General features: G+C 37.7%; 1 protein-coding gene across 1 annotated transcript in view; it reads left to right on the forward strand.

Annotated features, from left to right (window-relative positions):
- The window catches only part of FBXL17 (F-box and leucine rich repeat protein 17), a 145,373-nt gene that overhangs the window by 46,274 nt on the left and 84,667 nt on the right, over positions 1-14,432 (forward strand). Inside the window, exon 6 of the mRNA XM_083464511.1 lies at positions 2,989-3,119. Coding sequence (XP_083320637.1) covers positions 2,989-3,119 — 131 coding nt within the window. The remainder of the gene's footprint in view (positions 1-2,988; positions 3,120-14,432) is intronic.

Raw genomic sequence — 14,432 nt, forward strand, 5'->3', positions numbered from 1 at the left:
CCTCCCTCTCCACCCCACGGTAGCTTCCTGCACACACTAGAAATATCAAAAGGGCCTGCACACCATCTGAAACGGGGTGGGATGGGGTCTGGCGCTGTAAAGGAGAAATGGGAAGGTTACCTTGCATGAGCAGAATTGCTTTTTAACGTGTACGGGGCACTTTAGAAGCCAACCAACCATCAATATAAACAAAATGCAGTTCATTCAGGAGAAGTTGCAGATGGGGGCCGTGATGTGGGTTTTCTTCAAAAATTGAACTTGTATTTCAATGCCCTAAATTAATTGGCACCTTGCTTGGATTTATATGCAATTTGGGTTTTAATTTACTGTTGTGCTTACAATCTTAATCTTTTATTTATTATTTTAAATACTTATATCCCACCCTTTTCATAATGTGAATTCAAGGCAGCTTCTATAAAAGTGCATCACACAATAAATAAGAAATACAATATAAAATTACAAGAAAATCAAACATCAAGTTTTAAATGGAGATGAACCTAATTAAAACAACAAGATCAACTCAATTCAAAGCCTTCTGGAACAGCCATATCGAGTTAACAAATAAATAAACCATGTGTATTCCTAATTCCACTTAAAAACCATTGAAATCAGTGGGCTTTAACTTTGAGTATACATTGTTAAGATTTATATTCAGAGGGAGGGAGGGGAAAAAAACAGTGAGCAAGTGCTTGTATAGGTATGATATGGAAGTTTGGGGAGGAAATTTGGGTCAGGATTCATTTTTGGTGGTGGGTGGCCAAAGAACCAACACCAACTGTCCCCTCTAAAACCAGAAGAAAAGGCTGTGATTTAATCTGACAGTGAGTGGGCAAGGCTGCTTGTACCGCTCATTGCCAAATTGCCCAGTTTCAACTGTCCTCTAGCTTGAGCGGAGGGGTCATTTGCTATTGCTGTGTTGAGCTTCTCTAGTAACCTCGATATTTGATTGGCTTACTATATTTATGAATTTTTCTCCATGTTAAAAAAAAATGTACTGAAGCAATGTGCAACAAAAATACAGGGCCCAAAGTTATTGCTTGCTGTATGTAGCTAACTTTTATGCTCATCCCAGCTGAGGTAAACATTATTTTCATTCTGTGCTGCTTAATCATGTTGCTTCACAAGCTGCACTTTGGGTTTTTTCCTCTCAAGTTTGGGTGAATGTGAGGAGCCACTGAGGCTGGTTCCTCTGGGAGTTGAATAACGAACACTTCTCACTAAGCTTCTATTTCCTCAGTTGCTACCCCTTTTAATTTGTGAAATATATGTCCTCTCTAACCCAACTCTAGCTCACTTCTAGGGAAATGTCGTGATTTTGCATTCTTTTTGCAAAACCTCTCATGTGTTGCTGAGATGACTCCTCCCATTCTTGGAAAATATTTTCTCTCTACTTCTTAATTTAAATAGTTCCAGTAGAAAGCCCTTTCTTGGTGAATTTTGCTATCAAATGCCTATCTTGCCCAGTATAGTTTACGTATATATCTACTGACACTTAAAGCTGTTTCCTTTGAATGAGCTCTCAACTTCTATCTGTGTTAGCTTGTTATTAATCTTAATGGAGGTTCTAGAGACATCCTTGACACATTTGGACAGGGACATATTGCATTACTTTTAGTTGGATACTGTGTCTATGTAAGAAGGACCTGCCTTATTTACAAGTGATTATTGAATATAGTTTTTACCTGTTAGCTAGTTATAATTGCAACTCTAGAGCTCCTGGATTTTCTTTGGTCATATCTGTAACATTGTCGCTCTAAACACCTGTCTTAACATCTATAGAGTGCTATATGGTGGTACCTTGGGTTGCAAACTTAATTCGTTCCGGAGGTCCGTTCTTAACCTGAAACTGTTCTTAACCTGAGGTACCACTTTAGCTAATGTGGCCTACATTCGCTGTTGCGCAATTTCTGTTCTCATCCTGAGGTAAAGTTCTTAACCCAAGGTACTACTTCCGGGTTAGTGGAGTCTGTAACTTGAAGTGTTTGTAACGTGAAGCGTTTGTAACCCGAGGTACCACTGTATATCAGTACAGGAGTAATATTTAAATAATAGGCCTGAAAGCAGGGACTATTTTGTTAACTGACATACATACTTGGAAATACAGGAATTAATGCAAATGCTAATATGTTCATTATAATTCATACTAACAATTATTGAGTTAAAGTGAATGCTTTTCATCAGTATCAAATCATATGAGTAGGAAACTTCAGATTGTATGATGATGATGATGCTATTTAGCTTGGTAAGGATCCCAAATGGGACTTTTGTACTTGATATATTAAATTTTAGCACATTACTATTTATTTTCCAGTATTACTTTGCAAGAATATATCATAGTTACTCTTTTCACATTGGGTATGATAAGTGTTATCAGGGTTTTTCTTTAATTACCGTGGTTGGTACCCTAGAGGATCTATGTCCTGATGGAGGGAACCTTTCAGCGGAACAAGGCAGAGGCAGTTTTTGGTGTTCCCCCTTGTTTCTGCAGCCTCCCGTGCTGTTGCTGCTTCTCCAGAGAATCACCCAACCTGCTGGAGCAAATAAGTGAGGCACAAGTTACAGAGAGGAGGGGAAATAGATGGAAATTGCCTCCCTCCTTGATTCTGCTGATGGATACCATCAGCTTTGTGGCTGTTTTTTTTAAGTTTTGTCAATAGGCTTTCATTTGTAACTTCATTTCAAAAGTTTAATAGCATATTTTTTAAATAAATAAATTACATTAAAAATATTGCATTAGTTCCATTAGTTCATTCATTGGTGAAGAACAGAGCCAGAGATACTCCTTTTAAATAAAAATATACAGCAAGTCCTCTCTTTGATTGAAATCAATAGTTTGTTTTTGCAGCTTTTCTATTGCATAGGTAGAAAAAAATAACATTAATTAAAGGACAAAAGCAGGTTCAAGCAGATCAAAACTACAATTAATTCTATAAATAGTTTATATTTATATATGAATTATAAAACTTACCATTGTATTTATCTTAATAGCTAAGAAACCTTTCCAGCTTGGATCTACGTCATATCACAGAACTGGATAATGAAACAGTGATGGAAATAGTAAAGAGATGCAAAAACCTTACCTCCCTCAATCTCTGTCTGAACTGGATTATAAATGACAGGTAACTTCATCATAGAAAAGCAAAGTCAAACCATTGTGTTAAAAATTATTAATAATTGATAATTTTATGAAGCTGGGAAGAAATGAATCTTAAAAGTCAGCACAGTCTTTTTAGAATAATGTCGCTGTGTGCATTTTAACATTAGCTATCTTGAAGGAGAATCCTTGCCTAAAAATAGATATGCCTATTAGTAAATCTGATTGTAGGTCTGAATTTTGAATGCAGACTTCCTGCTTTGAACTCCCTTGCTAAAAAGGTAGATTTATGTATAGTGAGCCAGTTCACCCATGGCAGTTAGCCAAACCATGGCTGAGTGTGAATGCACAAGCTTGTGGGCTCCTGGAGAGAGATTGTGATCATGTTGCACCTCCTCTAGTTCTCCTACTGCACTGCTGTGAGTAAGCCATTGTCATTGAAACATGACCTCAGGGTTTCCAGATAAGCGAGGTTTGCTCCTGGTTTGAAGCTTGTGGTTTGTTGGAAGGAAACAAGCCACAACCTCAGATTCAGATGATTTTAAACTAGCCACACATGATATTTATGTAACAGTCATGATTGTGTAACAAACCACCTCTAAGGATGCAATCCTAAAAAAGCATACCAGACACTAGGTTTCCCTGAATATAGTTGAACTTGCTTCCAAGTTAACATACATGGGATTGTGCATGCAGGTGGCTGTGGAATTTGTGTTTCGAGTGGAAAGGCTGAAAGAAAGCTGTGTTTAACCTGAGAAAATACTGGTGACTTTCAAAAAGCTAATACCAGTAATAGGAAGAGGAACTTGTGTTATCTTTGATCAACTAAAAGTAAACAAGAAATAGAGGTTTAAAGTGACATTAGATCTTAGGTTGGGAAAAATCTTTTAAATATGAGCCATGGAAGACTGGAAAACTTTCTCCTCTCTTGGATATTTCTCAAAAAGAGGTTAGTCAATTGTGTGTGGTTTTTCTTATGGAAGGAATTTGTGTCAATGGATTATTTACTCAAGTCTTTTTTCTACTTGATTCTGTGCTGCTGCTATAAAAAGGTGTTTATTATTAGATGTAAGTTATTAAATGGAAATGGTAGAATGTTCTCTCTTTCTAAAGGATAGCCTTGGCTATAATCTTGAAAACATGTTCTCATCTCTTTCTTTTTTAAAAACAAACAAACCCCACACTAAATAAATTGGAAACCCATATAAGGGCTCCTATCAAAGCATAAGCTTTGTAGACGACTAGTTGGAATTAAAATAATTTAGCCTGTTTGTTCCAGCTGTATTAATTAGCTGATTCAAAGATGCATGCCAGAAAATAGCATCACAAAACAAATACACCAGTGCAAATGTTTAGAATTGAGGTGCCAATCAGTGAACTCCCTGCTGCCCTCATGCCAGGTTTGTTTATGCAGTATAGACTCGTTCAAATAGAAGAGTTTAAAAATAGTTTTAGAAAAGGCTTGGTTTCATAAGCTTCCCTGTTGTAGAGGAGCCAAGTGAAGATATACATCTGCATTTACAGCAGCCTCACAGGTCATGGTGCATTGACAAGATGTATTCCACAAGCTATCTTATCACATATTTGGTTTCACGCTGTACCAAATTTTAGAATAGCCCCAGGCTACATAACCAATGGACAGGGACGATAGGAGTTGCAGTCCAAACCTTCAGAAGGGCACCAGGTTGGTGAACCCTGTTCTAAAGTTATGCTGTGGACTTCAATCGTAAACCTTTCTGTCCTCAAGAACTGAAATTCTTCCAGAAAACACAGTGTTAGTTTTTAGATACACTGCTTCCTGACAGAAGGTTGTTATTTTATGTGTGTGCAGGGGGAGCTGCATAACTATAATGCCATTCAGTTATGCAGGGAACCCTGTGGAAACCAACTGTTCAGCTTTTGAGTAGAAAGGTGACTCAGAAATGGATTTTAATAATAATAGTAGTAATAATAATAATGAAAAAGCACATTGAACTTACAGTGCTTCTGCACCTCCTAGCTATAATATTGTGAGACAACTCTCCCAGCCTCTGATTCATTGACAGGGTAGTGGCATTTATTATCCAGGGGTACTTGCGCCTGCTTTCACAGTGGAAGTTAAGCCTCTCTTTTGAAGTTTATCATGGCTTGTATTCCACTAACCTGTACTCGGAGTAGACTGATATCAATATATTAATGGACCCAAGCTAGTCATGGCCATTTATTTCAGTGGGTCTACTCTGAGCAAAAGTTGACCGAATGTGTGTTAAATCTTGGTAATTTTAGTAGTACATTCTGATGTAAATCTTACTTGGTCCCTGCTTCTAGTAGTAGCTGTGTTGGTCCATGGCAGCAGATACAATGAAGAGTGTTATAGCACCTGTAAGATTAACAAATGTATTGTGTTATTCCAGAATTCATTTGTTGGCCTTCAAGGTACTGCAAGACTCTTCTTTGGACACTTTTCTTTAAAATCAATTCCATATGTTATAGATTCCGTGGGAAATGTTTTCCCCTTCCCATGACACCTTGTTATACATCAAAGTGTCCAAGCCCATTCAAAAAAAATACTGTCTCTAAACTATCTTTTTTAAAAAACAAAAACAAAACTAGACATCTCCTGTGGCACAATGGGTCAGTGCATCTGGCTGCTAACAAGAAAGTTGGTGGTCCGAGCTATGGGCTGGATTCCTGGATTGCAGGGGGTTGGACTAAATGACCCTTGGGGTCCCTTCAAACTCTACAATTCTGTGATTCTATGATTCTAGTGGGTGGGTTTTTATTAAGGCTCAAATATGAAATATTTATTCAGTATGCAACATATTATAACATATATTGAATAGTGGATAATGAAAATAAATTGAGGACGGTGTGATGGACTGAATTGTAAAATGTTGTTGATAGCCTGGTAACACAGATGCTTGATATAACTTGACTGCACTTAATTTTAATAGCCTTTCTTGTAGCTAAGAATTTCCATCGTCCACTGTATTTTTATTTATTTTTTATATCTTTACTGGAGTGTATAACATAGAAGGAAAAATGTGGGGATGAAATATGCAAAGGAAAAAACGGAGATGTAAAGGAACAAAGTTCTTTTGGTCCTTTCCTCAATTGGGCTCCAAATATGAAATCAAACTTCTCTCATTTAAAGTTTCTGTTAAACAAGAAAATCACTACTTTAACCTAGAAGTAACCAGAGCATAGGCAACAGTAGTCAGGTTGACCATGTCCAGGTATGGGAGCAGCTGGGCCGTCAGCCTCAGCTGATGGAAGGCAGTCCATGCTACTGAGGCCAGAATAGATCCACAACTACCCCCAAGCCACAACCTCTTCCTTCAGAGGGAGTGTAACCCCTTCCAGAGTAGGGCACATCCCACTCATCTGGTCTAGGAAAGCACCCACTAACGGTGCCTAAGTCTTGCCTGGATTTAGCTTCAGGCTATTGGCTTTTGTCCAGTACACTACAGAGCAAGATTTCAGTCCAGCACATTGACTGCACACCTGCAGAGCATAGAAGTAGAACATGTGTATCATCAGTCTGTTGCTGACCACACACTCCAAAGCTCCAAAATTAATGCTAGATTATGTCATCTTTGAGTTCTCGTACAAAACTGAATCTGATTTTTTGACATCGTATTAAACCATTGCCTTGCTATTTTTACATTACAGCCACCCATAAAATATCCTAAGCATTTTTGTACCACATCATTATTTCGCCTTGTGCAATTTGCGTTGAATTTCTTATTTTCAGTAGCTGCCGACCTTTGCTGGGCTCAGGCTTGTGGCACACATGCTTGTGTTTTGCTGCTGTGACTCTAAGCAGTTCTCTTTAATAAAAGAGCCATTGATGATACTTCATGTTTTATTAAAAGCTGTTTTGTTTTAAAACATCTGTGACTTCAAGGCAAGTGTGTGGTAGTGAAAATTAATTTATTTTTACCTAGAGCTAAAGCATGTTCATGCAAGATAGCTTTGAATTATTTTTAATGGGCGAAGAAAACTACTTTTTCATCAGGATGAGCAAACATGTTTCACAGATGTTGAGTAATAAAAAGCATCCTTAATGTAGTTTATTTTTAAATGGCTTATTAGGGCAGTCTAAACTATGCTGAATGTCTCAGCAGGTGTTTAAACTCTTCTAAATATGCATAGAGCATATGCACCATTTTGGTAAATAAAATTGCAAAAACAATTTACTGCTTCACATCTGGAGATAATGCAAAATGGTTGTAAATTTCGTAGGGAACCATTATTGGAAAAGTAATCTCAAATGTTTACAAATATTGTTCTCATGTTTTAGTTAGTCATTTTTGATACATTTATCTCTAGAAGTCATGATATTTAGTCAATGTAGGGAGAGATTTGCTAATCCGGCAGAACATAACTGTTTCTTGTGCATTCTAAACTTGTTTCAGTGAGCATACTATTTTGCCAATATGCAAGAGAATACTTGGCAGATTCCAGATTATAGTCTTAAGGCATATGGTTTGGTACCCTTGCCGAAGCTAAGCAGATCTGGATCTCATCAATAATACAAATTTAGTCAAAGAAGAAGTCAGTCCACACCAACACTCCCAAGATAACTAAGGGAAAGATTCAATTAAAATTAACTATGAAGTTTTACCCTGTTTCCTCACCCCTGCTGTAGTGTGTGTGGTCTGCCTCTTTAAGAGAAGTGCCTGACTGAAACTCTTTTCCACTTTCTGGGCTTGGTCCCTTCCATAGCTGAGAGGGAACCAGTAGGTATTTTGATCTTGTTTGTGTAGCAAGCACTAGCTGCTGTACTGAGTTATTAATCTGTTGTTCATGAATTTATACAAGTATTGAAGTTATCTTTTTTTTTTTAAAAAAATAATATTTATTACTTTTCCAACAATTTAAACACTACAAAGAAGAAAAAAAGAACAATACAATACAATACAAAAACACTACATAACACTAACACATTAAACTAACAAAAGAAAACAAAAACCGTTTAAAACACATCAAACAATTTCAATATCTTATCTTTCATTCACTTATTTCAACGACCTCCTCACACCTCCCTTTTTGTATTCCACTTCTGTTAGTTGTTTCAGCAATTCCTTTCCATCTTCCTCTGTTTTCTATCCTATAATTATCTTGACACATTCTAACCTTATTTTTCCCTTTAATACTCTATTAATCTATTTATACTTAGTTCCTTATAACATTTCTACTAAAGCCATATAACTTCATTCCAACATTTTTCTAACATTCATTAATTTTACAGTATTTCTGTAAATAGTCTTTAAACTTTTTCCAGTCTTCTTCCACCGACTCTTCTCCTCGATCTCGGATTCTGCCAGTCATTTCCGCCAGTTCCATATAGTCCATCAACTTCATCTGCCATTCTTCCCTGGTGGGTAAATCTTGTGTCTTCCAATACTTCACGATAAGTATTCTTGCTGCTAAGTATTGAAGTTATCTTGACTCCTGTTGCCTCCTTGTATTAGAACAGACCTGTTGCTGGGTTTCCTAACATAGTGAGTTTCCTTCCCAAACCCACAAGGATACACAGACAATGCTGAATTCTTCCTGTGCTTGACCAGTATATTCCCATGGATTTCAGCCTGAAACAGGGTAAAACTTCATAGTTAATTTTAATTGAATCTCTCCCATAGTTATCTGGGAGTGTTTGTGTGAATTGACTTCTTAGACTGAGTTTGTATTATTGATTAATAGCTTCCTCTGTGAGATCTTTACCAATCAAAGAGTTTTGCAAACAGTTTTGATGGAAGATTTTATTTATTTTATTTTTTACAATCAAGCGGTATATAAATCTAATAAGATCTCAGGGTGGTTCACAAAATAAAAATATAAGGTAAAAGCACAAATAAATAGTTAAAACAAAAACAGCAAAACAATAACCTCCCCTGCCACAAACACATTTAAAAAGCTGTAGAATATTAATTAGCTTCTGCTTCCATTTTAGGATTACATTTATTAGCTGTTGTCCATAATGCCATGAATGGGATACACTGGATCAGGTTTGAGATTTCTGTTTCTGGATTGGTTGAAAAGGCAGAATAGATATGATTATCATATGCTCTGTCTTGGCAGATTTTGAAGAAGCATTTTGCTCATATGGTGAAGAGCAAGAGTCCAGAAATTAACTACAATTGGAGCTGGATATTTCACTGGGGGGGGGGAATACTTGGTCAATTCTGTGGTCTGCCTGTTGTCCTGGTTGTTATGGCAAAGGAGTGCACAGCTGTTCTCAGCTTGAGTCCTTAGTTTTTGAGGCTTCTGATGAGATCTGTTTGAACTTGGACCGGCAGACACAACTACATTTATTACAAACACTTGTATTGACAGTCTCTTGGCACAAATCTTTTCATCAAAGTCTGCCTGATGCATTGAGCTCCCAAATGTTGGTATCTATCATACTTGCTTTGACATTGGCCTTCAGAGTGGTCAGCGATTTGAAGAATTAATTTATTAGAATTATAGCAAAGAGAGTGAGACACTTAAGCTTCTCGCAAAACAATGGCAGGTTAATTGTTTGGGTCTCGGGAGACAGCACTGTCCTCATCCTCTGACTAATAAAATGTTGGAACTAATAATATATGCAAATATAAGTGTATGCGAATGATATGGAAGAGACTGAACTGTTCAGTTTTTTCCTGAAACCTTTGGTAACAGTCCAAATAGATACAGAACTTTGATCAGGGGGAGGTCAGTGGGAAGGGATTCTGTTGCACACCTTGCCTCCTGTCAGGCATGTCACTGTGCTTACCAAGAAGGGAGGAAGCTGACGGGAGGAAATTGGTGTTGTGTGGGTCCTCATCACCCCTGCTTTCCCTCCCAATAAGTACAGTGTGCAGTGGCAACCCTCCCTTCTGGGTACCCATGAGATGCAGAAGATCAAAGTTACTTTCTCAATACATGCTTGGATTTAGGGCAAGGGGCATCGACTCCAAAAGTGGGGGGCGGAGGGCAGGAATGGGACCTTGAACATGGCAGATCTGAAAGAAACCTCCCTCCTGGTTGTTGTTGTTTTAATCAGATAACACCTTTATGCAGCTAAAAGGAGTCTTTCTTCAAAAAACAGATTGATGTCAATCTAAGACATGGGTAGGCAAACTAAGGCCCAGAAGCCAGAGCCGGCCCAATCACCTTCTAAATCTGGCCCGCGGACGGTCCGGGAATCACCATGTTTTTACATGAGTAGAATGTGTCATTTTATTTAAAATGCACCTCTGGGTTATTTGTGGGGCCTGCCTGGTGTTTTTACATGAGTAGAATGTGTGCTTTTATTTAAAATGCATCTCTGGGTTATTTGTGGGGCATGGGAATTCGTTCTGCCGCCCCATATAGTCCAGCCTCCCACAAGGTCTGAGGGACAGTGGACTGGCCCCCCGCTGAAAAAGTTTGCTGACCCCTGATCTAAGAGGATGTGCCCTATAAATATACCTCTGGCTTTACCACAAGAAAATACTATATATAAAAAAGCTTTCCCAGGAGGAAGCTTGGAAACGAGGTAGCAAGGTTGGCTGTTGGTGAGAATGTATTTTGTAGTCCTTTTCCTCATTTAAGTGTGTTTGCGACCTGTAATGACAAGGGTGTCAGAGTCTATATCAGCTAGTCATTTCAAGTCTCCAAAATGCCTAAACATTTTACAAACTCCCAGTTGCCAAGACCAGGAAACAATAAGCCGCACATCACCCCAAAAAGCTTGGTTAGAAATTTGATGGTGCTGAACAGGGGTTACCCACCCAACCCCTTTTTACCACTGTGCTGGTGAAAGCCTCCTTTCCCCCTTTTTCTTTTGGCCAAACTTGAAAATTGTGGAAAACAGCTACTTTCACTGTTGTCTGATTGCTAGAATGTGTGGTACACAAGGTGCTGCACATAGTGAAAATGTGAGAAAAGTGATTAATTCTGACAATATTCATGTAAGATTTTTGAGATGGTAAACACCTCCTGTGAATTAGTTATTTAGTTCAGAGGATTTAGCATCAGCCTTCACTGTTTTATGGATTGTGGCATAAATATTTTTGGAAGATAGCTATGTAGATGTTAAATTAAGGGAGAAATTACTTGGGCTTAGATTGGTGGTAATAAAAAAATGGCAGATTTGATTTGGGTGTCGTCCAATTATATACATACTAATTCAGGAGTAAATCTTATTGAATGAGATGGCACTTCTGAGAAACCTGTGTCAGGTCAGGATGTCTGTTCTGTATATGACATTCTGCACAGAAATTAAGAAAGGACAGCAGTTGGATGGCATGACACAGCATTATAAATCCAAGTCTTCGGTGTAAAATTAAAACCGAAATGGCTTTCTATATATCATTCTTCTGTAGACCAAATATTTATGATCTTACAACGTAAAGTGGTATGAAACAGTATAAAGTGCCTTACAAAGGCATTGATAACAAGATCTAATCTCTTGTAATTATTTTATATTTTGAAACTACTTCCTATAATTAACTGCACAGCTACCCTGGCCATTCAGTTCAAAAACGAAAGGAAAAAAGTGATGGCTGTCGTGATGATTTACTGCACTGACTATATTGTTTAAGGTCTGTCAGTATTTCCATTATAAACAACATTTCTGAAGGGTGCATAACTCATCTTTTAAATTTGCCTTGGGCTCTCTCTTGGCACATGAGTTTTCAGCTGAAATGTAAATTATTTTGTAATTTGTGTATATGTGTGCACATGTGAAATGTGCTTCTCCATAAAAATGAAGGATTAGTATTGGTTGGAAGCTGACAAAGTCTGGGAAGAAGCTGCGCAAAGTACCACATAACAGGAGTCCTGAATCACTTTGGTACTGATTTACATTACATCTGTGATACCAGTTTTGGGACTCTTCCAGATAGCACACACTAAGTCTGCATCTGCCGAATTTAGTTATGTGTTTATATGGCAGCTACGCACTTGGAATGCTCATACGTTCAGAATTCATGGCAGGTTTAGAATGGGATGGGGAATAGTACAAGCAACAAATGAACTGAATGTATATATTTCTTGTGAACTAGGACATATAGTAAGTAAAATATGTAGTCAATGTAATATCAGTTTCAGTTTGCAACATGGACTTGGTATTGATACCAAGGGTTGAAGCTGATGTGACACAGACTATGGATAAAATCAATGTCTGTGTAAATCTGCTGCCACATGTCTCCACTTTCAAATACAGTGGAACCTCGGGTTAAGTACCATCCTCCTTACAAACACTTTGGGTTACAAGCTCCGCTAACCTGGAAGTAGGTGTTCCGGGTAGCGAACTTTGCCCCGGGATGCAGGCGGAAGTTGTGTGCCAGCAGTGGGAGGCCCCATTAGCGAAAGCTCGCCTCAGGTTTAGAACGGTTTCAGGTTAGGAATGGACATCCGGAACGAATTAAGTTCGTAAACAGAGGTACCACTGTACACTGATGCCCCTGGACCTTTTGTAACATTAGCATGGCAGCAAAAGTGGTTCAGGTGGATTTGCTACTGGCATGGTGATGTTACATGCAAATGGGCAGAGCACATGATAGGTGCATTTGAACATGATGAACCATGTCTGGAATGTTTATGCATAACTGCTGCATAATTCCACTATCAGCCCTTAGAACCAGTGCCCCCTTAACATTACAGACTGAAAAGACTCACATAACATTTCTTTTATTTAGCAGAATTTGTATGCCACCTAATACCTCTTAAGTGGTTTACAAAAAGAAAAATACATGTTAAAATTACCAAGTAGAAGTTAGAGGTTGGTATTCAACTAGATTTTATTCAGAGTTGACCTATTGAAATTCACGCTTCCAACTTAGTTGTGTTCATTAACATCAGTGAGTCTACAGTGAATAAAGTTGAATACAGTCCATTGTTAAAAAGAAGTTAACCTATTTATATATAAAATCAGCAGTCGTACAGTATAAATTAGAAAGTAAAATTATGTATTAAAATACATATCTTGGTAGGCTTGCCTAAACAAAAATGTTTACAGCAAAGGTTCTTGCCCATGTCAGTGGTGCTTCCATGTTAAAACATTGATTCCTTATCTACTGTCATCTGATTAAAAGGATCAGTTGTTTATACTGAGAATTTAGCTCCTAAATATCCCAAATTATGCATGGTGAATATATAACAAAATAATACCCCACCCATCTACCCATCTTGATTTGCCAATAGCTAAGTTTTTATGGCTATTTGGTTTCTGACAAAATGAAATTCAGATACATTAAACATGCTTGGTTCGAAGTCAGAGAATGTGAAAAGTTGCTATCCATTTAGTATATGCTGATGGTGAAATGTAATAGAATTTATTTAATATTGGTTGTATTGTTCCACCATTGTTTTCCATATAGTCCTAATGCTTCCGGCCATCCTTTCTTCTTTTTAAACACAGAATTAATTGGGTGAAAAATCATGTATTGGCAAGTGGAGAAGAAGAGCTCGATTGTTCAAGATTTAATAAAGCATGCAAAGACTTCTTTGAAATTTGGCAAACCCTCTACGTGTGCCTTGGGCAAAACATTTGGCAGCTCTACCTGCTATATCTACTTTGTCCCGTTCCCCCATTTTTTAAATCCCTTTTATGTATTTCTTCTCTGAAACTACTTCTTCTCCCTCACACTTCCTTTATTCTCTCATCCATCCCATAGCAACAAGGAGACCTAGCTAGCACATTGGCAAATATGTGTGCATATAAAATATGTACAGGTGGTATTACTTGTTGCTTTTCTTCTTTAAAACAAATTGGTTTGTTAGAGTGGACTTTCGTACATTGTACTTACAGATGTTGGTGTTGCTTGAGAACACCAATATTATTGTTAGGTGCTTTTTTTGTAGGGTATCAGAAATCAAATATGTGAAAGTTATGAAACATCTTATGCAGCGGGGGACAGCCTTGGGCTTAAAGAAATATTGGAGTCGATGGAATGGCAATGTAGTCTTCCATCTTAAAAGTCTTCTGTAGTCCAAGTGCTGTGCAAAATAAATAAACAACTTTTTATCTTCCCTTTTCTACAGAAATATAAATTGATATACTACTTAGCCAGCCTGGGCAACATACGTTAAGAACCAATCCCTTTATAACACAAATTACTTTTGCCCCAAAATATAGAGTTATAGTAACCATGTGACCAAGACTAGCAATTTCCTTGTATGCCAAACAATCCTGTAGCACAAGTGAGATTGATACCACTATACCACCTACACTAGAGCAAGTCTTGCTTTTCTTTGCCACCGGTTTTATGTGGCTTTTCTAAATTCTGACCCCATAGCTATACAGAATGTTTGTCAACTTCAGGCTTCTGACTTCAAGTATTATTTTTTCTGTTAAAGACATTAGATAGAGAATAGAGAAATGGCAAGTTACATTGAAAACGAGAGC

The sequence above is a fragment of the Podarcis liolepis genome (assembly GCF_965112155.1).
Source record: "Podarcis liolepis genome assembly, chromosome: 11".
NCBI lineage: Eukaryota > Metazoa > Chordata > Lepidosauria > Squamata > Lacertidae > Podarcis > Podarcis liolepis.